This window comes from Cavia porcellus, unplaced genomic scaffold, assembly GCF_034190915.1.
Source record: "Cavia porcellus strain 051 isolate PalLab524CR breed Dunkin Hartley unplaced genomic scaffold, mCavPor4.1 scaffold_30, whole genome shotgun sequence".
NCBI classification, from domain to species: domain Eukaryota; kingdom Metazoa; phylum Chordata; class Mammalia; order Rodentia; family Caviidae; genus Cavia; species Cavia porcellus.
The window spans coordinates 44,540,645-44,565,910 of record NW_026947513.1 but is presented as its reverse complement, the minus strand read 5'-3'; the positions used below and the strand labels follow the sequence as shown (position 1 = coordinate 44,565,910).

The 25,266-nt window shown below is 33.5% G+C and overlaps 1 protein-coding gene across 2 annotated transcripts; it reads left to right on the top strand.

Annotated features, from left to right (window-relative positions):
• The first annotated feature begins 7,908 nt into the window (after positions 1-7,908).
• On the top strand, positions 7,909-20,748 carry LOC100727060 (UDP-glucuronosyltransferase 2B14-like). Of its 2 annotated transcripts, none has more exons than XM_013147894.2 (7): positions 7,909-8,146; positions 9,453-10,242; positions 12,166-12,314; positions 14,666-14,797; positions 17,027-17,114; positions 17,926-18,145; positions 20,090-20,748. In XM_013147894.2, exons 2-7 carry the CDS (start codon positions 9,516-9,518, stop codon positions 20,364-20,366), a joined length of 1,593 nt encoding a protein of 530 aa, XP_013003348.1. In that variant the 5' UTR covers positions 7,909-8,146; positions 9,453-9,515; the 3' UTR covers positions 20,367-20,748. The 2 variants fall into 2 exon arrangements, with proteins under 2 accessions (XP_013003348.1, XP_023418917.1); XM_023563149.2 differs by having other exon boundaries at positions 7,909-8,193.
• The last annotated feature ends 4,518 nt before the right edge of the window (positions 20,749-25,266 follow it).

Below are 25,266 nucleotides of genomic sequence, written 5' to 3'. Positions count from 1 at the left end.
ACTATCATCAAGTAAGCAACAAATATAAAATGTTGGTGAGACTGTGGAAGAAAAAAATGTAAGTTTTATTATTAGAATAGCACAGCTTTGTAAAACCACTGTGGAAATCAGTATGGAGATTCTGCAAAAAATTAAAAAAAGAAATTCAATTCGATTTAGTTTTTCCCCCTCTAGGTACCTGCCCCCAGAGTTACAGAACTCAGTGATGTATACATATTTATATTTATAGCAGCACACTTCATACTAGCTAAATTCTGAAAGTAGCCCATATTTTCATCAACAGGTGAATGGAGAAAGACAATATGGTGTTTATACACAAACAGCATCATTCTTCAACGAAGGAGGATAAACTAAAGTCATTTCTAGGAAATTGGAAGCAACAAAAGTCCATAATATTAGGTGAAATAAGTTAGTCACACAAGTTTTTCTTCCAATATTATAAGTTCTCAAATTATACAGACATTCATGTTAAGATAACAACACTATTAATTTTGGTGTCATGTCTCTATCATCAAACATAAATGATTTTCAGTTTACCAGAACTCACCAAGAATCCACTTTGTCATGAAGTCCCAAGAACACATAAATTAGATTTCAACCACATAAATTTCACCCCAAATAGCTACATTCATTGTGAACATGTATATGTGTTCATCAGCTCTCAACTCCGTTCACCGATCCCAGTTCTCAGAGCTTCCATGCGTCTCTCTCCCTGCTGAGCCGATTCAGACGCAGCAGCAGCAGGAAACCCAAATTGTGTCTTCCAATGGAGCCCGCTCCAGCTTCCACGCTGAGGCTTTATCTGTTCCTGTTATAGCAGCAGGATTGCATTCCCAGTTGGTTTCTCTCAGCCCAGTTTGTTCTTGGGTCAGCAGGTCATATCTCCTCTTCCTTAGGGTTCCTCACTCCGCACCATTCCTGGATTCTAAGCTGGGTCTTTCAGAGAGCCTCCGTAGCTGCTGCTAACTGTCCACCATGTTCTCCCGGAAGTCAGTTGCCTGTATTTCTAACTAACTCAGCTGCAATTGACGCCATGACACCAGAAGAGTGTCAATACCATTTTTTAAAATTTTATTCAGAAATCTGCTTAAAATTTTTCGTGGGCTTACCTTCTATATGTAACCTATGATACACTTTTGAACTTTGTACTACTTTTGATCCATTACCAATTGCTTATGAATGATTCAAGCTCTTTACTCTCCAAAGGTATGCTGTTATTTGTTATCTGTATTTGTTTTGCCACTGAGAGTTAACAGCTTCTAACCTCTATATTAGAAACACTTGTATTCTATCTTTTGTTTTACCTTATTTAAATATTTCATGTTCTGGAAATTCTGATCTGTACATGATGATTTCAATACAGATCTCTGAAGAAAATAATTCATTTTCCTGTCTTCTTTGTGTACTAAGTATTATTAGCTACAGAAAATCTGAATTTTTCTCATCTATTCATATGTTCGTATCTTTTTAAATTTTCTTCATCTATAAAGAGAATTGAATATGTTTTACAATCATGAATATTTTTTCAATCTCTACTCTTGATCAGTCCATCAATTCCCTGGATTCAGCAGGCTTCTGAAATGCATTTGTCAAAAGTCTCAAAGGAGTCAAGGACCTCCAGCTAATTGCTCACAAATTGTTCTTATTCCTGTACTACTTCTTGGTTGTGAGTGTGTTTCTACTGGCTTGTGTGGCAACCATTACTTTTCTTGTCATACTTGAGGCCTCAAGACTGAAGGCATAGTATTTAATTCAAACCTTGTGGATCAAAGTGTGGCTAAACAATCCTCCACATTATTAAGAGACCTTTGCCTTCTTATTGTATCTGTGTATTTTTCCATCATTAATTATTTACAAATGTTCAATCCTTCACATTATAAGAGACCTTTGCCTTCTTACTGTATCTGTGTATTTTTCTCCTCATTAATATTTACACAAGTACAGCTCTAATATCATAATTCCTCACACAATTCTCCTTCAGTGTTGATCTATGCACATTATCATAACTGGGAAAAAATGTGTGCCACTGAAAAGGAGATTTGAGAAAAGGAGATTTAATGGTATAGGGTGCATTTTCAGAAGCAACATCTATTCCAATAAAATGCATTTGAGGAGGCTATTTGCTATTCATAAAAAATTAAAAAGGAGATTTCTGTTAAAGGTATCAAAATACCCTTTTTAAAGGGAAAGAGATTAATAAAACGAAGTTAATTCGTGCAATTATATAAAGACAAAGGTTTTTTATAGTACTAACCATGAGTTTACAAGTGATGAAAATGGATAAAATAATCTAACTTGCTTATATGAAAAGGAACAGACTTATAGAAGATGAAAATAGATAATTAATTGAAAGGGCCTCCCTAGGGGGTTTAGGCAATGTATGCTTCTCAGTTTGGGATCAAGGGTGCAGCATCAGTTGAAGGCTGAAGTCCTCGAAACTCCGGAAAGAGTCAGTGAGGTAAAGAAATGGTAAAGAAACCATGGTCTGAGGCCCACAGGCAATGCCCCACGTGCTGAAACAGAATGAACTTCCCAAATGCAGACCAAGTTCTTTACTCTTCCCCTTTCAATTCACCTAAGGCACAGCTCTGCTAGACATTGTCACATACTGGTCATGGTTCATTTGTTTCCTTATCTACTGGCAAAGTGCCTCTGGAAAAAAGCAGAAAACTGATATAAGAGAAGTGTGCTTTACTGATGTGCGAGACTTTTCATAATCAAAGCAATCCTCACAAGGAGCAGTCACATTTCGAATACTGAGGACAGGTATACAAAACATTCATTTTATTTCATGCGTGTACTGCTCTCTCAATGCACAGAAATTAAATTGAAAATGAAATAAACAGACAGATATTGAGTGCAGCTAATTTTAAAGCCTAATCTGGTGAGAGAACTTCAAAAGGCAAACAGGTCAAATCTTGTTTGTAAGCCACAGATTGAAGAATCCAAATTAGGACCAGCTGTGACAGACAACGGATATGTTTAAATAGATAAATGTAAGAGATATATAGCTAGCACTTTTGACACATGGAAAGTACTTCATAACACTTTCTACAGAAATATTTGTTATTAATCACAGTAACAGTATTCAAGCAAAGAAATACTCAATGATGACTTTTTATCACATTTAAATATAGAATCACGTTAGTGCAAGTAAATGTTACATAAAAGCTAAAGAAAAAATGACAAAAAGCTAATACAGTAATACTCTTAAAGCATTAATATGTTAAGGAATTTTTAGAAAGAGGGTAATCTTGATGCATATACATTATTCTGTGACAGCAAATAATTTCAATACTATAAGAACTAAACACCCAGAGGTTTCTGCTTTCTGCAAAAACATTTTTATCACAGCAGATCATCCTTGCAATTCTTAGGTTACTCTGTAAATACTTTTATGTGAACAAACAATTTCTTTTTTTCAGTTTACAGGTTCTTTCAATTGAAAGAAACACACATATGTGTATATCTAGGTAAATATACAAATGTAGGTGCATTTCACTGAGCCATAAAATTCTTATTTTATATGAGAAGATCAAAATTTAACAATAGACCATGTTTCGGTTTCTTCATTATTGATTCTTGTGTGGGTTCAAACATCTCAGAAGTAAAAAATGTTTAAACAGAAACTTTAAAATATCATATACAAAGAAGGAATTAATGTAAGACCTTTCATCATTCAATTCTGAGACAATTTTATTTTAAATGTAATGCTTAAAAAGTGACTACACAGAAATGAGGGATTAAAAACAGAAATAAAACCACCAATAATTAGTTTTTAAAATAACAAATGAAGTCCTACCATCTATTTAACAGAATAATTCTATCACTGCCTTTCATCTGAATTAATTTCCATATAGAATACAGTATTTATAATGGTACGTATGTAACAAATATATCTTAAGTAGAAGTTTTATACTTATAGTCTCTTCCATATATTTGAATATCTTTAGTACTGTTTCATAACACACATGCTTTCAATATCCAGCAATAAACAAGACGCCACTTGACAATCAATGAAGTAAATGAGGCCTTTTAAGGAATGTGTATCCTGCTTCCTAGCCTCTACAGATGAGCCTCACCCACCATTCTCACTTGGCCAAAGAAAGAGAAATGAATCTAAATTTCATGTTGAAAAAACAAACTGGAAATTTGTACATCAAACACCAACTTGTTAAATTATTTACTTTTTATTTTTTCAAAAGCTGTTGTTCTTTTGCCTTTAGTGAGGGGCACAGTTTCTTTGTGAAAATGAACCTTTTGCACACAGCAGCAAACCAACTTGGTAAAAAATGTAAAAATGAGGGCCTCATGTGTTTTTCCAACCATCAGAGTTGTCCATTGATTTGTGTCCAAAGGTGTTTTCAGAACTGACAGGTTAGCAGGTTGGAATCTTCGTTTCATTAGGACCTATCTTAATATTGTTTAAGGACTACAGATTCCTCTGGATCTGGGTTTAACTTAGCTTGTCACCATTCCATGTATAAACTGACCAAACCAGCACTAGTTTCAACAATTTGGTGCCTTCATTATAGTAAGTATATGTTTTTTTTAATACAAAGTATAAGGATTATCACTGAAAACTTACCACTTATGAGTCTAATGGTTCATTTTTTGAAATTTAGGATCCTTTCATATATTTTGCAATCTGAACTAATATACTTTTGTATAGTTTTATACTACCCTCCACTTGGTATAGATGAAGAATACATTTGTATTGTCAAATAATAGAATGCTGAGTCACAATGATAATGGCACAAAGTGACTAGATAAGAAATATAAAGTTAGTTAAGGTATTAAATTTTAACTAGTTATCTCATTACAGAAAAGGTCAGGTTTAGAAATCATTGATCAACACAGTGAGTACAGTAACGTACTCTTAATGTACCTAATGTATGCAGTTCAGAATAGAATCTACATTTAGAGGCGAAGGAAAAATCCATTTATTTTTAGGCTTATATCTTAATATAGTGATGAGCTGTTTTTAACTTGGAGTTCACATTAGCATTTTATCAATAGATTACTGGTAAAGATCATGAAATTATTATAATTTTAAAAATTTTCTGACTTTGACATTTACTTGTCCAATATATATGTTTCTGTCCTTTTTTGATCATTATTAAGTGGAATATGTAAGAATGTTAGCTTTGTTTTCTGATTATTGTGAAATAAATAAATTGATCCTTAGAATACTTTCAACTATATTTATCAAGTAGGTTGCTGTCTTTCATTATTATCCCAGTGGTCCTTTTGAAATTATGAGTTTTAGATTGTAAGGAAAGCTCAGCCTTTTATAGGTGCCTTTGATTCTGAGTTGAAATAAGAAGACATCAGTAGACAACAAGTAACTGGGCATATAGGGAAATTGCTTACGAAATCTAAACTCCGCAGTGTTGCTGCATGATGCCATAGCAGTAGAAAAGGAAATAATTCCTTTCCCCAGTATTAAAAAAGAGAAGATATTTTGTTTATGTTTGTTTTAAACAGCAAACAAAAAAGTAAGATGAAACCCTTACGTAACACATTCATATGTCATCTGTTATGTCATACCATTAATATTTAAAATATATCACTTAAGAAATCATATTTATTTCTCAGTACCATTATACTTATCAAAATTTAACTATTTATTAAGATATCTACAAACAACAATGCATTTTAACTTTAAACTACCATATTAAAATATTTTTCCATCTAAGGAAAAGAAAATGTTGTTTAATAAAATCAAATGTCACCTCTTTTAGCATGTAGATACTTGTTTTATTATTACCAAATTTGATCTCAGATGTTTTATTTTCACTTATTATCATTTTGAATGGAGAAGTTTATGATTAGAATATTATTGATTTTAAAACATGCAGGTGATAATGTAATTTAAATTAATATATTATTGAAATAATTTAGAAAATAAATCTGGTCTCAGAAACTTTTTTATTGCACAGGAAGTTTTATTATGTTATTAATAATAAATAATAATAAATAATAATAAATAATAATAAATAATAATAAATATACATTGTAAGTGATTTGTCTCATTTAGAAAGACACGGTTATAAAACTATCAAGAAAAATGAAACAGCAGATTCTGTGTCTCTACAATGTGTGAATCAGGCACTATAGCTACTGAGAATATTTTTACTTATTTTTAAGAGACATTTATTGATTTATACCTTATTGTCCAGAACTATGTGACACCCATACCATCCAGATAATAGGAGTGGATGGGAAAATCATTTTTTAATAAGAGAAAAAAATTAAAATCATATTTTTGAATGAAAACATTTATCTTGATCATGATGAATATAAAAACTATTAATGAAAATGAGGATTTTCAAAATTATTCAATATTACAGTAAGCAGACTACCTTGATTACCTGACCTCGCTGGATTCCTAAATACCCTGCTACTTGTGTCTTTTTATTTAAGCCTTCACTATATACTCAGTGTAGGAGGTTGAGAGATAGACCAAGACCCTGGTAGGGAATGATGCTATTTACCAGTAATTTTTGATTAATAGTTATGATAACTATTACATTTCTGCTCGATATATTTATACTTTGCAGATGTACAATGCGTCATCCTCATATCACCTTTGCTAAAGATTTCTACTTGAAATTACCTTGTTAATACCATAAGCATTTTTAAATATTGTGTGTGACTTAAGGCTCTTTGCTCACGCTTGTTTAATATTTTTCTCTTTGACTTAGACTTGTTATAGTTTTATTGCAATATACTTTGAAGAGGATGTTTTTGATTAGACCTACAAAATGTCCATTGAGAATTTTAGATCTTGATGTCTTTATATTTCCAAAGCTTTCTGATATTTACCCTAATTATTTTGTCCAACAGATTTATTGTATCTTTTTTTCCATTTCCACTCTTAACAATTATAAAATAAATGATTAATTCCTCATTTAACAATATCTCATAAGTCTCAGACTTCTTTTTTTCATTTAACTTAATTATTTTTCTTTCCAGGCATAGTGGCAAATGCTTGTAATTCCAGAACTTGAGAGACTGAGGTAAGAAGACTGCTGTGAGTTCAGTGCCAGCCTGAACTGTAGAGTGAAATCTTGCCTCAGAAAGACAAAAAAAAAAAAAAAAAAAAAAAAAAAAAAAAAACTTTTCCTTTTTATAGTCTGTTTGGATCTTATTAAACAACATGTTACTAATTAATAATTGCATATTATAATTATTTGCTTTTCCTACTGTATTTGTTGTTGAAGTCTTTATTTTTTTTTTTTTTTTCATTCATTAGCCTTTTTCATTCTAAGATTTTTTTGTGTGCTTCAGTGTCATGTCCTACACAGCTCTCAAAGTTCCTGGAGAGAAGGATGGCGAGAGGATGGAGAACTAACGATAAAAGACAGAAAGCTGAAGTCAGGTGGAGCCCTCTCTCCCAATGGGAGAAAAGGAACTGCTCGACCACTACATTGCATGTACTTATATATTTGTCATGTAGCATTCTTTTGCTTAACTAACTAGCCTCTCATGCCCTGTGTCCTTGGGGCTGGAATACCTGTTCTGCACTGGTTTGATGATAGGTTTGTGATTTAAGATAGTGTTACTTTAGCTACTTCAAGTGTAAACAATGCATGTGATGTCTTTCTTAGTGGCTTAGGCTATGGAAACTGCAAATGCACTGCTGTATGAGATATATTTTTCATCTGGGAGTTCAGGTTTTGTTGCAGCACTTTACAGCTGTTGGGGCTGTCAGTTTACATTGGCTAAATTCTGTGTGTATTGGGCTTGGCTGGATGTTTGCTTCAGTAGGTTCAGGTGGAAATGCTGTGTAAATGAGTTTATGAGTGTGGGAGGTGATACTGTCAAAGTTTTAGGGTTGCCATGAGCCAGGCTGCTCAGTTGGGCCTCCTAAGACAAGCAGTCATTGTTCAGAACTTGGCAATATTCCCTTAAAAAGTTCAAGCTGTTCAATGCAGGCTGTCAAGTTGCTTTCTAGCTTGGAAAATGTAGGAAACAGACCTCTCTCTTTTCTATTTCTGAGGCTTTGTAGAGAGAGCACTTTGCAATGAGCTGTGAAGTTCTTTCTTGAGACCAAAGCCCTGAAAAAGCCCTCCTGGATGGTGCCTGAGAACTTCAGCATGCTTACCCTCCTTGGTTTCTTCCTGGGATCAAGGATGTGGAGGTAGGACATTTCCTTTTCTTCCCAGGCACGCTGTGAACAGAATCGAGGTGAGCTGCCTTTATTTTCTAGTGCTGACAGCAGTTGGTAGGGCTGTCTACACAGATTCTGAACCTAAAGGTCTTTGGTTAAAAATGCCTGGCTGATTACTGGGCATCTGTGGGAGGCTGGCTGATTACTGGGCATCTGTGGGAGGGGATGAGACATTAAAATGTTTCTTGAATGCCTTTCCCAATTAAATCACTAAGGGAGGATAGGTCAACAGCATCATGTCCTACAACCGGACTGGGCAAGTGCACAGATATTTCATAACACCCCATTTGTACAGCACCTCAAGGTGGTGGTTATTATCAGATACTTGAATAAGGAGAGCAGGATTTGACCTAAGCTTGTTTTTTAGGGAGCTAGGAGCTAGGCACACTAGCTAAGCCTAGCTGCTAGCTCCCTTGACTGTGCTCAGGACCTAGAGGACATGCAGATTTCTCCCACAGTGTGGTATCTGATATCCACAGCACAAGTGGGGAATGTTAGATACCTGTGCTTACACTTTTCCCACTAACTGAATTCTTTTCAGAGATGAAAGAGGGTAAGATGCTGTGAGATTAGTCTGCTTCTTTATACTGGCCAAATTATTTCAGTGTTCCTCAATGTCTATGTCACATCTGCATTGCACTCTGTCATTCTGTCTCATGCTCTACATGAAAATAATTGATGCTCTTCCTGTTTTGATTATATGTTGTTGTACTGTCCAGCAGACAACTATAGTCAGACATTTTACTTTAGGGTTTGAATTTCTTACTGGAGAAATAAAGAAGTTGAAAATTGTCATTATGGTTAATTATTTCTGTGCATAAATTATAAAACACTAAATTATACACTTTAACTTGGATAATTGTATATATGTCAGTTGCATTTCATGAATATTTTTATGAAACAAATTTATTGAACCAGCTTAATGAATCAAAATATCTAAGAAAATTGCTTTCAGTTGCATACTTTATCTCAATATCTGTGATAAGTATTTGAAAATCTCTGTAAACACAAACAACTGGTCAATTTCTGCTCCTCTTGGTATGGATATTAAATGCTTATATAATGCAGGCAGTTCACAAGGGTGATTAATCTGTACCTCACTAGGTCAAAAGTCCTTAACCAAACGGGAGGTATTCGATGTGACCATAAAAAAACCACACTAACTTTGAATTTTTCATTTACTGTTTCAGTCCATTCACTTTGATTCGTTATTTAGTGATTTATTGACCCATCAAAGTTATAGATTAACTTTGTGATTTCCTTTACATGTATTTAGTGAGTGTCATTAGTAATGGCAGCGTGGAACAGACTGTGAAAGGCAGCTCTCAACCTTACCAGGATGTGTAGGAAAATGAAGATACTTCTCCTGCTGCTGCTACAGCTATGTTGTTACTTTAGAGCTGGAAGTTGTGGAAAAGTTCTAGTGTGGCAAATGGAATTCAGCCACTGGATGAATGCAAAGGTAATACTTGTTGAACTTGTGCAGAGGGGACATGAGGTGACATTTCTCAGACCTTCATCTTCTGTTTTTTTTGATCTCAATAATCCATCTGGTATAAAATTTGAAACTTTTCCTACATCTGCCACTCCAGAAGAAATGGAGAAATTTTTCACACAATGGATTGAAAACTGGATATATGCTGGGCCAAAGGATATCTACTGGAAATACTTTCCACAACTACAAAAGCATTTTTGGGACTATTCTGAAGTTTCTCAAAGCATTTGCAAAGATGCAGTTTTGAACAAGAAGCTTCTGACAAAGTTACAAGAATCAAAGTTTGACGTCCTTCTTGCAGATGCAGTCTTTCCCTGTGGCGAGCTGCTGGCAGAGCTACTGGAAATCCCTTTTGTGTACACTCTCCGCTACAATCCTGGCTACACATATGAAAAGTACAGTGGAGGGCTTCTATTTCCTCCTTCTTATGTACCTATTATTTTGTCAGGATTAAGTGGTCAGATGACCTTCATGGAGAGGGTAAAAAATATGATGTGCATGCTGTATTTTGACTTTTGGTTTCAGACTTTAAATGAAAAGAAGTGGGATCAATTTTACAGCGAAGTTTTAGGTAAGTCTTATTTCCTGTTGCTCTTGTAAAGTGTTTATTGTTGTATGACTCTGAAGTGAGGTCATATTTCTGAGTAACAAGAAATTTATATTCTATAGCTTAAATGAAGAGATTAGATATAAATATCTCAGTTGCACAGCTACTGTTGGTAATCTTTCATTAGTAAGATGAGTTCCAAATCACAATAGACTTTGAGAAAAAGAAACAGAGGAACAACTGCAATCAGTACTTCTTTTAGATGTAAGCAGCAATGATTGTTAATCTAAATAGCAGCAGGCACCTTGGGTAGGGGCCCAAAACCTTCATTGTCAGGTCCTTGCTATGTGGTTTGCTACCCAATTTGATCCGTGTTTAATCAACATTAGCTAAATGACTATACTTGTTATCTTATTGATTGATTATAGTTCTGTCCCACCTTGAACAAACCTCACACTAAGTTTTGCTCAGTAAAACACCTTTGAAAAGTTGGGTCAGCAGGTAGTCTATTTTCTGGGTGCCTTTCTGCCCTCTGAGGCTCTCAAACTGAAATTTCTTTCTCTCAAAATTTCTTCCTACTAAAACTAAAATGGAAACTAAAACTAAAACTAAAACTAAAGCTAAAGTTAAAGATAAAGCAAGCTACAACTAAACTAAACTAAACTAAACTAAACTAAACTAAACTAAACTAAACTAAACTAAACTAAACGTCCTGATATTACAAGACATACAACTAGAAAGTATAACTCTTAATTAAATATCTACTTTTCTGTACAGTTTAACATTTTATGAAAGGTCATTAGCAACTTCTCTTTATATTTAGATTAAGACCTATAGATTGACAAATAGCAAAACTATTAATTGCTGAAAATTATTTACTTTAGCAGATCAATTTTGGTATTTAAAATTAAAATCTTTTCTACTACCCTGAAGATTTTCTTCACAACTGAAACATACAGTATTCTATGACCAATGATTTCTCTTTCCATCATTGGCTAGTTACCATTCATCTGTTGTAAAGGCCCAACATATTTTTTAAATGGAATATACATTTAATTAGTCTATTTTCAGAGTAATTTTTATCATTAAAAATAAGAGTCAAAATTTTGGATAAAAACACAACTGTAATTTGACAATTTCTAAACATTTTCTTGGTGGTAGATACAAATATCTGTACATAATAAACGTTATAGATCTTACAGTAAAAAAAATAACTGTAGATATTAGAGTGTCAACCTCAGTTTTAAAAATTGACAGTTCACTTAGAAGACCAGGAACCTGATTTCTAAATTGCAGAAAGTTGACTGTGAAGTCTTGGGAAAATATTTCCAATATTATAGTAGGATTATTCAAGGATGGAGCTAAAATTGTTGTTTAATTTGGATTTGCAATTTTATATAGCGAATTAATTCATGATTAAATCTATAAGATCTAATTTTAGTTACTAGTTACTATGAATAAGAATGTGCTGAGTCAAGTCAGAAATGTAGTAACTCCCAGTGTCCTTCACAAACACACACACACACACACACACACACACACACTTACCATGTATAAAAGCAGGCATATCTATGCTTTATATTAGGTATAAATTATTATATCTGTTCTTTTAATGCAGAGATATTTATACATCATTAGTTCCAACATCAACTGCAATAGTTCAAAATACAGGACATATTGATGTGACAACTTGCTCACTATAATGTGCTTCTACTGTCCTGTTTTCCTCTTTTCCTTTTGTCTTTCTTTGTATCCTTTTCTTCTTTCCTTTTTTTCTTTCTTTCACTCTTCCTTCTCCCCTCTTAGTTTACTCCTTCTCCCCTCCCTCTACTGAAGATCGAACTCATGAGCTTGTGCCTGCCAGGCAGGTGTCTGTGCCACTGAACTAAATCCCAGGCCAGTTTTCTCATCTTTATTTTTCTTTTCCTGTTTTCTTTCTTCATTTAGGGAGACCCACTACATTATACCAAATGATGGCAAAAGCAGAAATATGGTTCATTCGATCCTACTGGGATTTGGAATATCCTCGACCAACCTTACCAAATACTATTTTTGTTGGTGGACTCCACTGCAAACCTGCCAAGCCCTTGCCTAAAGTAAGAATATCTCTGGTTTGGTTTGATTTGGTTTTGGTTGGGTGGGTTGGATTGGTTTAGTTTGATTTGGTTTGATTTGGTTTTGGCTTTTCATTTTCAAGAAAAATAATTGTCCACTACTCTTTCAGAGGCTTGTTCAAAATGAGAGCAATGTGTGAATTGACATAAGGCACCCTTCCAAGAAAAACGCATGTTTCTCTCCTATCACAACTCTCCATATTTCATCCAGATTGTTAAACTAAATCAAGAGGCTCATTATGTGTAGAAATAATTTGTGACTAGATAATCCAAAGAGTAAAACGTATCTAAGGCAAGTATTATATAGTAAAACAAAAATCCAGGTCAGGCAAGTTAAAATTGGAACTACTTAACAACAACAGCAAAAAAAAAAAAAAAAAAAAAAAAAAGGAAAATTTTCCAAATTCAGTTCCTGGGTTTGGTTGTAGAATGATTATGGGAGGGGGTGGAATTCAGAAAATTGTAAGACTTCAGGCAAAAGATAACAGTACTTATACTAAGATTTTCAAACAAATGACTACACATACTCATATAAGGGCAGCAACCACATAATGGATTTGGAGAAAAATAGTTAAAATGTACGACAACTCTTGAAACATTTCTAGTACTTGATCAGTGATCTAGATTAATGCTTACTGCTAATGTTATTGTTATCATTAATTCTATTAATTATCTAGTATATGTGAGAAACTTGACATGTAATGTCATCCAGTAGGAAATGAAATCTAACATTAAATATTATCCTCAAGAAAAATCGTAGGAAATAGAAATCCTATAGATTGCCTAAATGTAAATGTATGTATCTAACTGTCACCAAAGAAAACACATTATTCCATTTAAATGGTATGCACTAATAGCTCTAAAAATATTAGAAACAAAGTAGAAAATTCATGAATTTAGTATCAAGAGGATGATGAAATGCTAAAAAAATGAAATGCAAGTGTTCAGGGTTGTTTAAAAACCAGTTTTGTGCATTAAAATAAAGATTATGTATAAATAGTATAAATTTGAAATCTTAACAGTATTTGCAGCCAAATCACCTGTTTTCTTGCTTTCATCCCAGCACTTATTACTGCTGATTTGGAATTTCAGTTTTATGCTTAGGAGTACAGCCAGAATGAATTGCAGTATTGGAAGAGGTGTTTAGTGGTTCGCTTAAGCCTACTCGGACACTGCAGTTAAGTATCTTAGGAGCCTAGACAAATCACCTCTGGAATTAGCCCTGAGATTTGAATTATAATACAAATCACTCTACATGTTGGATAGTATAACTTACGCAGAAACTAAGGAAAAAAATGAATTTAAAATTGAAATTAAATTTTTAAGCTATATTTTAAAATAAAATAATTCCTTACTGTTTATTATGTGTCACCTTTGAAGTTATCTTTTCTCTATCTTCTTATTAGCAATGAAAATTCTTGAACTTGTTAAATCATTAAAATCTAATACATATTTTGAATTCAAATTACTTAGATTCTTTAAGGTTGTTTTTCTCAACCCGAAGATTGAAGAAATCTTATTGAAAGTTCAATACAACATGTTCTTATATATGAAAGAATTTTTGTTACTAAATAAAAAAACAGGATTAGTCAAAGTGGGTAAAACATAAGGTGAAAAATATGAAGAAAAAACAGTAATATTAGAATAGCATTGCTTAGTAATAATAACAGTGGTTAATAAGCTGTACATGTAAGACTTGCATCCAAATCAAGTATTACGAAATTTATTTACTTAAAATTTTCTGTCTTTTCTCTAACATACAGGATTTTTTCATTATAAAATATTGAAAAAAATTCTTTCTTTGGTTAACACTTGAAATTTTTGAATAATTTGATGAAATCTTAAAAATATATTTACCCTAAAATATTCAGACAAGAATAATCAAAATATACTATACCAACATTAATAGAAATTTTAATAAAAACAAACATATATAATAAGCTACATATCCAGCTAAAGAATATTTGTTGACATCAAAGCAGCCATATAAAAGTTTGGTTAGAAATGAAGACAAAAAGAATATAAATCGAAATATCATACATTTCATGAAGTATGAAAAAAATAAATTCAATACAATTGCTTAAAAATGCAGAAAATAAATTTCATGTAAAGTTTTAGTTGGCAAAAGGATATATTTTAGATGCACTGCACAGTAGTGAGAATGTAATTAGCACAGTTAGAAAAGTTTAAGGAAGCATCTGACGTACTTAACTTCTGTCATTCCTCCTATGATACCTGAAAAGATGTGGCTTCTCTCACTTTTTATTTAATCCTTTCAAAGCTGTTTGTCATGCCATTCTTCTTTTATGATGGAGCAAATTCTCTCCCCACAGGAAATGGAAGACTTTGTGCAGAGCTCTGGAGAACAAGGTATTGTGGTGTTTTCTCTCGGGTCAATGGTCAACAACATAACGGAAGACAAAGCCAATATGATTGCTTCAGCTCTTGCTCAACTTCCACAAAAGGTTAGATAATGTGTCTCAGTGCTCTCAAGGCAAAAGCACTCCTAGTTGCTAAATTCTCTATTGACTCCAACTGAAGAACTTCCTATTTGATAATTAGTGTTATAACTCTAATTTATCTTAGCAGTTTAAAACCAAGCTATAGGGTCAATATTAGTAAAAGAGGAAGGACTTTTGATGCTAGCATTTATATTAGAGAAAAATGTACTTAACAAGTTAGGTTGGTGAGGTTTTCATGAGATTGTTTGTAGATATTTCAGAAACGACAAAACCTGTATTGTCTCATTCTCCTGGAGAATTCCTAAGCATACAGAACAAATAAAAGGTGTTTCAGAAAGAAGTGAAATCTGAGTTATTACTCTCACTAACATAAAGCAATATTCAGGTATTTGAAAGAGGGGGCATTTCATCATGCCCTGTAAGATTCACAAGAAATCTCTGCCTTATAATTTATTGTAGTTTTGGAATTGGGCTATTTGGTGCGCTGTTCATGAGACTTCTGAGAAAGTTAGCCAGAGTTTATCAATCCTGAGTAAAAGTACTGTCAATATCTTGAGAAAAGGCAGTTGGCCTTCTTAATCTGGAGCCTACAACATCTGAAACAGGAAGATGTAAGAGGATGGTGGCGATGAGGCCATGTTTTACTAATGAGCACAGTGCAACACTAACATGTGTCTCACAAGGACACTACTCCTTTCCAACCCGATTCAAACATCTGAGTAATTGAGGAAGAAGAAGGAAAGTGAGAAAGCTTCAAGCAGAATCAAACTTGGAAAAGGAAGAGGTTCCATACTTCTCCAGAAGACATAGTAGGCATTAGTTTTCTGTTATATAGAATACAAATTTAATTGTTAGATATTTGTGAACTACTTTTGTGTTTCTATCAGGTGTGTTATTTTTGTTATCAGTATGCTACCTGCCATTTGAAAATCAGAAGTTACTTGTAATGTTTGCAGACTTAGAAATAAAAGCATTTATAAATTATTCTTCATTACATGTGATGACTTGAAAATTTCTAAATATTACATTCCCCTTGAATAGGCATGGAAATGATTTGCCTTTGGCAATCACATCTCTGCTGTGAATGAGCGTCATAGTCCATTATTTTTTTATGTTTCCAACAGTCACATAGGACTTCCCATCCTAGCACTAACGATGATATTCTGAATTGATATTGAAAGTGTCATTGGAAGTTTCCCAAAAGAAGTAATTCTTTTTCTGTAATTTAAAGCAAGTTTTATGTAATTCATTCTCAGAGTCTTTTATTGATTTCTCTCCAAAAGCTGAGTAAGACTGTTACTTTATAAATGAAGAAATATCAAACTATAATAAAATACAATAAATAACTGAATATGTTATCTCTAATAGCATTAAAATACAAAAGGTGATTTTAAATTTAGAAGCTGCATTTTATGTGAAGGTTTTTTTCCTGTAACAATTTATTATTTTTCTGTATGAGAGAATGATGATTGCATAGAAATTTCTTAAAACTTCAATTTATCACTCAGTAGGTCACTTGCTCTACTGTATTAAAAATCATGATAGCACTTATCTGATCAAATATAAAGCCACATAGAAGTATCTATGTTGCTTTTGCCTTTTGCACATTATTTAACTTTTCTTGATCTCATTTCCTCACCTGATACGTGGAACACATTTAACTTAGTGAGGCCTGAACTTCTTATATTTAAGTATACAATAAATGCAAGTTTAATAAAATATTATGGTTTACACATTAGGTCAAATTGAGCAGTCTAGCAGCTTAACTAAGTGACTCTACATCCCGAGGTTAGAGAACAAGTCATTACTCCTCTGTGATGTTGCTGATTATGTCAATTTGAGAAGGTCCTAAATTTGAGTAAATAATTCAGTAGGGGGACAGGGTCCTTACTTTGTAACATCCTCACTTGTGCAAGATGAGGGCAGGCACATGGTGTGAGTGCTGCACCCACCCAATGGGCATAGCTTGCTTACAATATAACCGAGGAAAAAAGGCTTGTTCTCTCTCCTTTCTGGCTCTTGTTACTTTGCTGTCTTCTGTCACCTTGAACTGTTGCCTCTGTGCCCTGCCACCCTGCCTTGGAACCAGCTGATTATAAACTGAAACCTCCATGAACTGTAAACTAAATAAAGCTTTCCTTCCTTAATTTTGAGTAATGGGTATTTTGTCTCAGCAGTGAGATGAAAGTAGCTAACTCAGAAGTTGAATACAATGTTTTCTTTATCTAATAGGTTATTTGGAGATATAATGGAAAGAAACCTGATACGCTAGCACCCAATACTCGAATGTACCAGTGGATTCCCCAAAATGACCTTATTGGTAAGATTCTAGAGACCAAATACTGAAAACGCAATAATGGTTAATTCATTATGGCAGCTAAATTTAAAAAAAAAAAAAAGAAATAGATCAAGCATTTATTTTTATAAAAGCTGAAAAATAACCCAAGGTTGTTTTGTCTATTTTTGAGTGTGAAGGCAAATGTAATAGTGTGCATTTCTTTATGGAGTCAAAATATTTATGGTCAGAAACAAAATATCTTCAATTGTAGTTACTTCTCATTGAATACTTCTTAATAACTAGGTTATCTCTGACCCCTAATTCAGTAAGATTCTGTTTTCCCTAAGACAGGAATATTTCAATAATATTTAGAAGTGTCAATATTGTTTAATTATGAATGAGTATATTTTCTATGAGAAAAAATATTTCACACTGTTTATTAAAAAGTAATAACATTTTCTCTGATTTTACTATGTCCCCATAATTCTTTGAGCAATCTTCACATTAGACTCAGTGAAATTGCTTTTTTTAATAAGACAGGTTGTAACATGCACATGATCTTTCTTTGTTGCTTGATCTCTTTTATTCATCCTGCCTGCTATTTGTTCAAGTAACAATCATGTATTCATTAATCAGCTCTCAATGCACACAATATCTCTGCCATCAAATCTTCACTTACCAGTAGAGTGTGCTGAGGTGCTTCTTGTTTTGAGATGGAAAGGCATTTTTAAAGTCAGATTAAAAGACTCGAAAATTTTTACCTAAAGACAATTTCCTTTTCATCACTTCATGTTATGCGTTTCTTATTGTGTGAAATTTACAACTAATAATATGACTGAAATTCTAATTCCAGGTCATCCTAAAACCAAAGCTTTTGTAACACATGGAGGAGCCAATGGTATCTACGATGCCATCACTCATGGAGTCCCTATGGTGGGGATACCTTTGTTTGGGGAACAACGTGATAACATAGCTCACATGAAAGCCAAAGGAGCAGCTGTTGGATTGGAGTTCACAACAATGTCAACTACAGATTTGGTCAACGCACTGAAGACAGTCATTAACAATCCTCTGTGAGTATGATATAATTATTGCACAGAATATCATGCAAATTGTGATGAAAGGCCAGAGTGTCACAATGAATCTAAATATGAACCTATTTATGAGTAGAAATTTACTTAGTGCTGGATGAAAATTGTTCATTTCTAATTGTCACCATCATAATTTTTTAATGATTTTATGGGAAAATTTGTGTAATGTCTAAACACAGCACCATTAAAGGGAAAATGAATGAAGATAATTAGAGAAGGAATATAAAGAAGCATTAGAAAATCAATGAAACAAGGGGCTGGGGATTTAGCTGAGCGGCATAAGCACCTGCCTTGCAAGCAGGCGGTCATGAGTTCGATCTCCAGTAACAATGGAAAAAAAAAATTCAATGAAACAGAGAGACATAAATATGATAACAATATAATTTTCAGCCAAGATATTACTTTCCTTCACCACGTTAATATTTTTTCTAGAAAGTTTGCATACATTTAAGATATACATATGATTATATGGAATATATACAATACATAGAAATCAATACACTATTGGGTATGGTGGCGCACACCTGTAATCCCAACACTCAGGGGGCTGAGGCAGGAGGATTGTAGCAAGTTCAAGACCAATCCTTGGCTACAAAGCGAGTTTAAGGCTGGCTGGAACTGCACAGTGAAACCCTGTCTCAAAAAGACAAAAACAAAACAAAACAAAACAAAACAAAATACTTCCATAGTATAACAAGTTAATATAGCCAGTGTATCCATATACTTATTTACTTAAACCTTTCTAAATTTTTTTTCTGTAAACCGGTAAAATATAATGTTTCTAAGTGCCTTTACATTTAATCCTTCTTTAATGTTTTTGGTTAATATTTTTTATCATTATACTTGTTCTTTGAAAGCATTTTATACTGTATGTTTCTCTATTATATTAAAAATATATCAAGATTTGAGCACTCTCCTAAGTGCTCATTGTTATTAAAAATCTCATTGTTATTAAAAATCATTGCTACTGTGCTAAGTCACACTATAAAACACTGTGACCTAGACTTGGTAAGCCTGATTCCTACTATACCTTATGTCCTGTACCGTAATCACCTCAACATCAGGAAAGCAGCTGCAATTCCTTGGTGTAAAATGTTGACCAACTTTCAGAATCTAAATTCACAATATTAACAAGATTGACATCAACAGCATTAATAAAAAACATATACTGAGTTGATCACATAATAAAAAAATCCAAATTATTCTAAATTCTTTTTTATTTTTCTTTTGGTATTGGGGAGTGAACCCACGATCTCATGCTTGCCGACAGGGACTTACGCCGCTGAACTAAACCCCGGGCTGAATTCAAATTATTCTAAAAATCGGTATATTATTGCTCACAGTAATTAAAGAAACTAATAAATCAGTTCACTGCACTTACAACTAAAACTAGGAAAAGGGACATTTATAAAATAACAAGAAAACATTGTTAGTCAGTATTAAATGGAAGCAATCTGATTTTGTAATTTTAAACATTAATACAACAATAAAAATTTTAAATTGAATTTCTGTCATTACCAACTCATTTTTACCCAGAGTTGGAACTGATTCTTAGCACAGACTTGCCTTCTAACCATATATTATGACATTTACTGTAACTTTGTTCATGATGTCCATTAACATGTGATTATTCTATAATTTGCACCTAAAAATATAGCTTTGATGTTCTTGGTTTGAATTTAGGACTTAATACATTCACACTGATTGATTAAAACTATTTGCACTCTCTTACCTTTTTTTCTATACATTACATACTTTGTATTCAAAAAGTTCTATTTACAATCATCTCTATAATTTTCAGTGAAGTACATAATCTATATTAGTTCTACTTTTTGTGTGTTCTCAGCTTTATCTGCTACCCAAAAGTGTGTATGCCTGTATTTTGCTTCTATTCTATAAGTTGATGTCTACTTGATTTTTATTTAGCTATAAAAAGAACGTCATGAGGTTATCAACCATTCACCATGATCAACCAATGAGGCCCCTGGACAGAGCAGTCTTCTGGATGGAGTTTGTCATGCGCCACAAGGGGGCCAAGCATCTGAGGCCTCTTGCCCATAACCTCACCTGGTACCAGTACTACTCTCTGGATGTGATTGGCTTCCTACTGGCTTGTGTGCTGACCATTTCTCTACTTGTCATAAAATGTTGCCTATTTTGTTATCAAAAGATGTTAAAGATAGCAAAGAAAAAGAAGGAGTAGACCGAGAGACCCATAGATACTAGGTGTAATAAGTGGGCCTATAGTATTTAGTTTGTTCACTGTAGATCAAGCAGGGGTAGGATGATCCTCAGTGTTTTACAAGTCTGGCTCCCTCATTTGTTACATGCTATGTTGCCAGTGAAATATTGATGTTCAATGCTAATGTCATAATTCCTCAAATATACTTTGGCAGTCATGTATTATGCTTCTTTTAAAAAGTTACAGAATTGGTACTTTATATTTGAGAAAAGCAGAAAACTTGAAGTTTCACTTTGCAATTTCAGAAAGATTATCTTTAAATAAAATGATATGAAATGAGCTACCCGTGTTTCTGTTAAATAAAACAGAAAGAAATATGATGAACTTTATGAGATACAATTCATTCAGAGTCAATAGTGTTTTTTCTTTCTGTGTGTGTATGGATGTGTGTGTGAAACCAGGCATTAAACTCACAACCTTGCTCTTGGCAAGCAGGTATTTATGCTGCTTAGCTAAATCGCAAGCCCTCAGACTCTATAGTTAAGGGGAAAAATTTCAGAATAAGTTCAACTAAATTCTACTAAGACAAAGATGACTGAAGGTTTTGGAAAATGAAAAAAAGGAAAATGAGGCAACCCTTGATGGCACAGGCCTATAACCTTGCGAATTAGGAAGGGAAGATAAGAGTACAACAAATTCAGCACCAGCCTCAACAACTAAAAGAGGCACTGTCTCAAAATGAGAAACGGAAGGACTAAGAGTGTAACTCTGGGGTACGGTTTTAGGCTCAATTCAGAGTATATGCAAAAATAAAAGATAACAAAGGAAAGAAAGAGAAAGGAAGGGATGGGAAAAGAAGGGAAGGGAGGGAAGGGGAGGGGAGGGAGGGGAGGGAAGAATGAAAAAGGGGAAAGGAAAAGAAAAACGTGTCTTAATTACTTTTCTCTTTTTGCTGAGACAAAATACCTGAACTGTAAAGTTAAAGGAGGAAAAATTCACTTAGCTCGCAGTTTATGGAGGTTTCAGTCTATAATCTCCTATTTCCAAAGCAGAGTGGCACATGGCAAAGAGGGAGAATATTCATGGCAGCAGAAGACAGCAAAGGCAACAAGATCAAAAAAGAGAATCAAGCCTCTTTTCCTCCCTTATATTGTATGCAGGCTACTGATCCTGGGCCATGTGAAGAACTGAAACTCCAAATCCCAGGTAGACAATGAATCCATCACAATTTCTAGATTTAGCCTTCTCCAAAATACCTGCTGCTGTGAACATCTGAGGCTTTACAGAGACATCCAGACACAAACCATAACAGAAATAAAGAGAGAAAGAAAGAGAGAAGAGAGAGAGAGAGAAATTAAGGAGATGAATATTGGACCACATTGAAACAAAAAACCAAAAGTAAACAAAATTTGAATGACCTGGCAAGGAAGGATCAGACCATGTAAATTTTGCAGTTTGAGAGAATCATATTTTCATGACCAAAGGAGTACTGTGGATCCTGTGGTCACCGTAGAGATATAACCCATGAATTAATGAAGGTAGAGGCCAGGCTAGATTCAGTCAGGTCTCTTTGCATGGTTTTAGTTCAAATACTTTGAACTACTCATGAATTATCAGTACATAACTCCAGTGAAATATATTTATTTAGAATGACTTTATTTGTGTATGAAATTCTGGGCCTAACAGAATTGCTACACAGTTAAAACTGTGTAGTTTAGTGACATATTTGGTAAGAAAGACAAATGGTCTTTTCTAAATGTCCCTTTGAATAGTTTCTGTTCTTACTTTAGTGATAAATTGGCTGCTAAAGAAGAGGAGAGGGAGAGAGAGGCTGAGAGACAGAGTGACAAAGAGAAACTGTTTCTATAGGTGATGAATATTAGCAAAGACGGCTGTGGCCCTGAAAAGTTTAGTTTGACACTACTGGATTATCATGGTAGATTTCCTCCTTGTTGTAATAAGATAGTAAGTTCTCTCATTCTCAGATGTTTCCAGTCACATGTTTACCTGGGATATTGAGGATATGAAAAGCAGAAAGTCATATTACCTTTGTGTTTATCATGCTCACTCCATAACCCATAAATTCAAAGGAAGGGTGGAATAAAGACCCAAATGTTGTGTGTAGTGATTTTGTAGTGCCCAAGATTCAAAGAACATTATTGACAGCAAAAGTCTCCATGTCTTTTCCTTCAGATGCCAACAGTAATAGTCTTTGGGCCAGTCCTCAGTTTGTGGAGAAGAAATAAACCAAGACAAGAGCAGTTCTTTTATGTGATCCATATTTACATAGTTGGCAGGAAGAGAAATTATTATCACTTTTGATATATGGAAAATATTTATAGCACTTATCTATATATCAGAAACTATGATATATCAAGGAAAGAAATAGATGATGAATTTTTTATTACATTTAAAATAATGCAGGAAAAAGTAAAAAATAAATAGTACAGTTTAATATGAGAAACAAATAGTGTGTATATGCACTTCATTCGCATCAATAAATTTGATTAAAAAGAGAAATCTTGAAAGCATGAACCGTTCTTTTTGATGAACTTACAAAGATTAGTAGTACAGTTATCTATCTTTTATATACATATACATGCACATATATCCATATATATCCATATATGTATACCCATATATGTGTCTATAATTGTATAATATTTTCCCTTCTTATTTTCTCTATTTTCCTATCCCACTTGTTTAAATGTTATAACCTGAATAACTATTTCTAAGAAAAAATATTCAATATATTAACTAGTGTTAATTTCCCATTTTTGAAATTCTATAACATTCCATTTTTTTCTTGGTTCTTAAAGTTACAAATATTGTAGAAATCTTACCCATGTATGTTATTTTGAGTCAGTGATGTATTGATAGGCACATCTAATAAATATATACATCTAAGAAAATTTGTAAACATAAATTCACACTAGAATGTGTCACACAAATCAAATCAATTTGAAACATCTATGACTGAAATATTGACATGCTTCTTCATAATTAATTCTTTCTGCTTTCAAATGTCTCAGTTGTCAAAAATAATTACACACAAACTCAAAGTAGTCACATCTAAAGACAAAATGACCTAACATTCTTTATAATTGCAGTCATCTTGGTTTGGATGATGCTTGAAAGTAGAAAAATATAAATCCCATGTGGAATAGAGAGAAAATAAAACTTTCAATCATGTGGTTTTGAATATAACCCAAGATACTCATCCAAGGACGATAATCATCTATGCTAGAGACTAACAGTATAACTAGTGGTTTTAAGTAGATTTTCATATAGAAGGCAATGACTATTGAAATAACACATGTTAATCAAAAGTTTCTTATTGTATAAACTGAAGTATCCTTAAGTATGCCTTGTACCATGCAATTTATTAAAATATAATAAATAATCAAAGACATGAGTGAATTACAATGAAGAACAACAAACTTTAGAAAGGAGCAGTCTCTGGTTCTCTAACCCCTTTCAAATTCACAGCTGTTGACATTCAGCCAATTGCTAAGGAGAAATGTCTACAATCTCTAGATTGAATATGACAGTGCATGAAAATGCAAGACAGTGAATTAAAGTCTAGGACAATAAATAACAATATTAAAATTACTTTTATTTGTTAGCATTTCAAATGTTGTATCTTTGGTCATTGTCTCACTAAATGGCTCTTATTATCCAAATAATTGGCTAGTGAAGTGTGCAGCCTCTGTGGTGGTTACTTTCCTGATTTCCAAGTGAATAATCAGAACTGACATAATGAGTTGAGGTTTTGTTTTTAGTAATCACTAGCTTAGTCCAGAATCAAGAAAGGCCATTGTTTTGGATTACTAGTAACCATCAAAGTACTATTCTTTCTGTTTCTCTCTCTCTCTCTCTCTCTCTCTCTCTCTATATATATATATATATATATATATATATATATATATATAATTTCCACTCTATTGGTCAATTATTTGTTGTGCAACCTTTGATGAGGGTTTTCTGGTGGTGAAGTCTTGCTCTCTGTTCCTATATTGCCAAATAGTGGGATATTTTCTGTAGAAATGCCAATTTTTTAGCCAGAATGTTCTGGGAACCAATTCTCTAAGAAACTACCTGCGTTTGGGTGTTCTGTTGGGCAAGGGGACTTCTGTTCCTCCATAGAGAGGGTATTATATGGTTTTAGAATTAGCAAAGAAAGATCCAGCCAATACAGCATCCCTGTTGTAGACTCTGTATATGAACTCTTCGTGGACATAATAGAAATTCTAAGATTCTATTGGAAAAGTGACTGGCACCCACACAGGGCTGGAAAAGTCCAGCCCCCAAGGAGTTCAGTGTTATCAGATGATGCTTTGGTAAAAGATGGACTTGGTTTTGGATAATCTAGAGGATGTCCATGAGATTTGAATGTGGGAACCTTCTCAAGGAAAGGCTGTTTTAGTCTGCTATGATGAAATCGCAAGTATTTCAGCACTACCAGATCATCTGCACATGACTGGAATTCTTAGCAACCATCAAGGGATGAGAAATCTGTTCCGCAATAATGAATCAAGGACTGAGTCAGGAAAGGCCTGTTAGGTTTTCCACAACTATTATTTACAAAATTCATTATAGGATATGTCTCATCCTTCATGCTTTAATGTTTTAATGTCTATTGACAAGTCTTTTTTCACTTAAACTAATTTAGACTTTAAGTCTAGAGAAGGTTAAATTATCTCACAACAGTATTTTATTATAGGTCCAGATATTAGAAAAAAGCTCCAGAAAATCCAACTTCTCCAACATCCCGAAATAACTCAAATAGTTGACGTGGCTTACTTGGCATTTACCAATCAGGATGAAGTAGAGGACAAATGAGAGAGGCTAAGCCATGCATGTCATTTTTAATAAGGTTCAGAACAAAGCCTGCCATGCTACGGGAAAGGGAGATAACAGA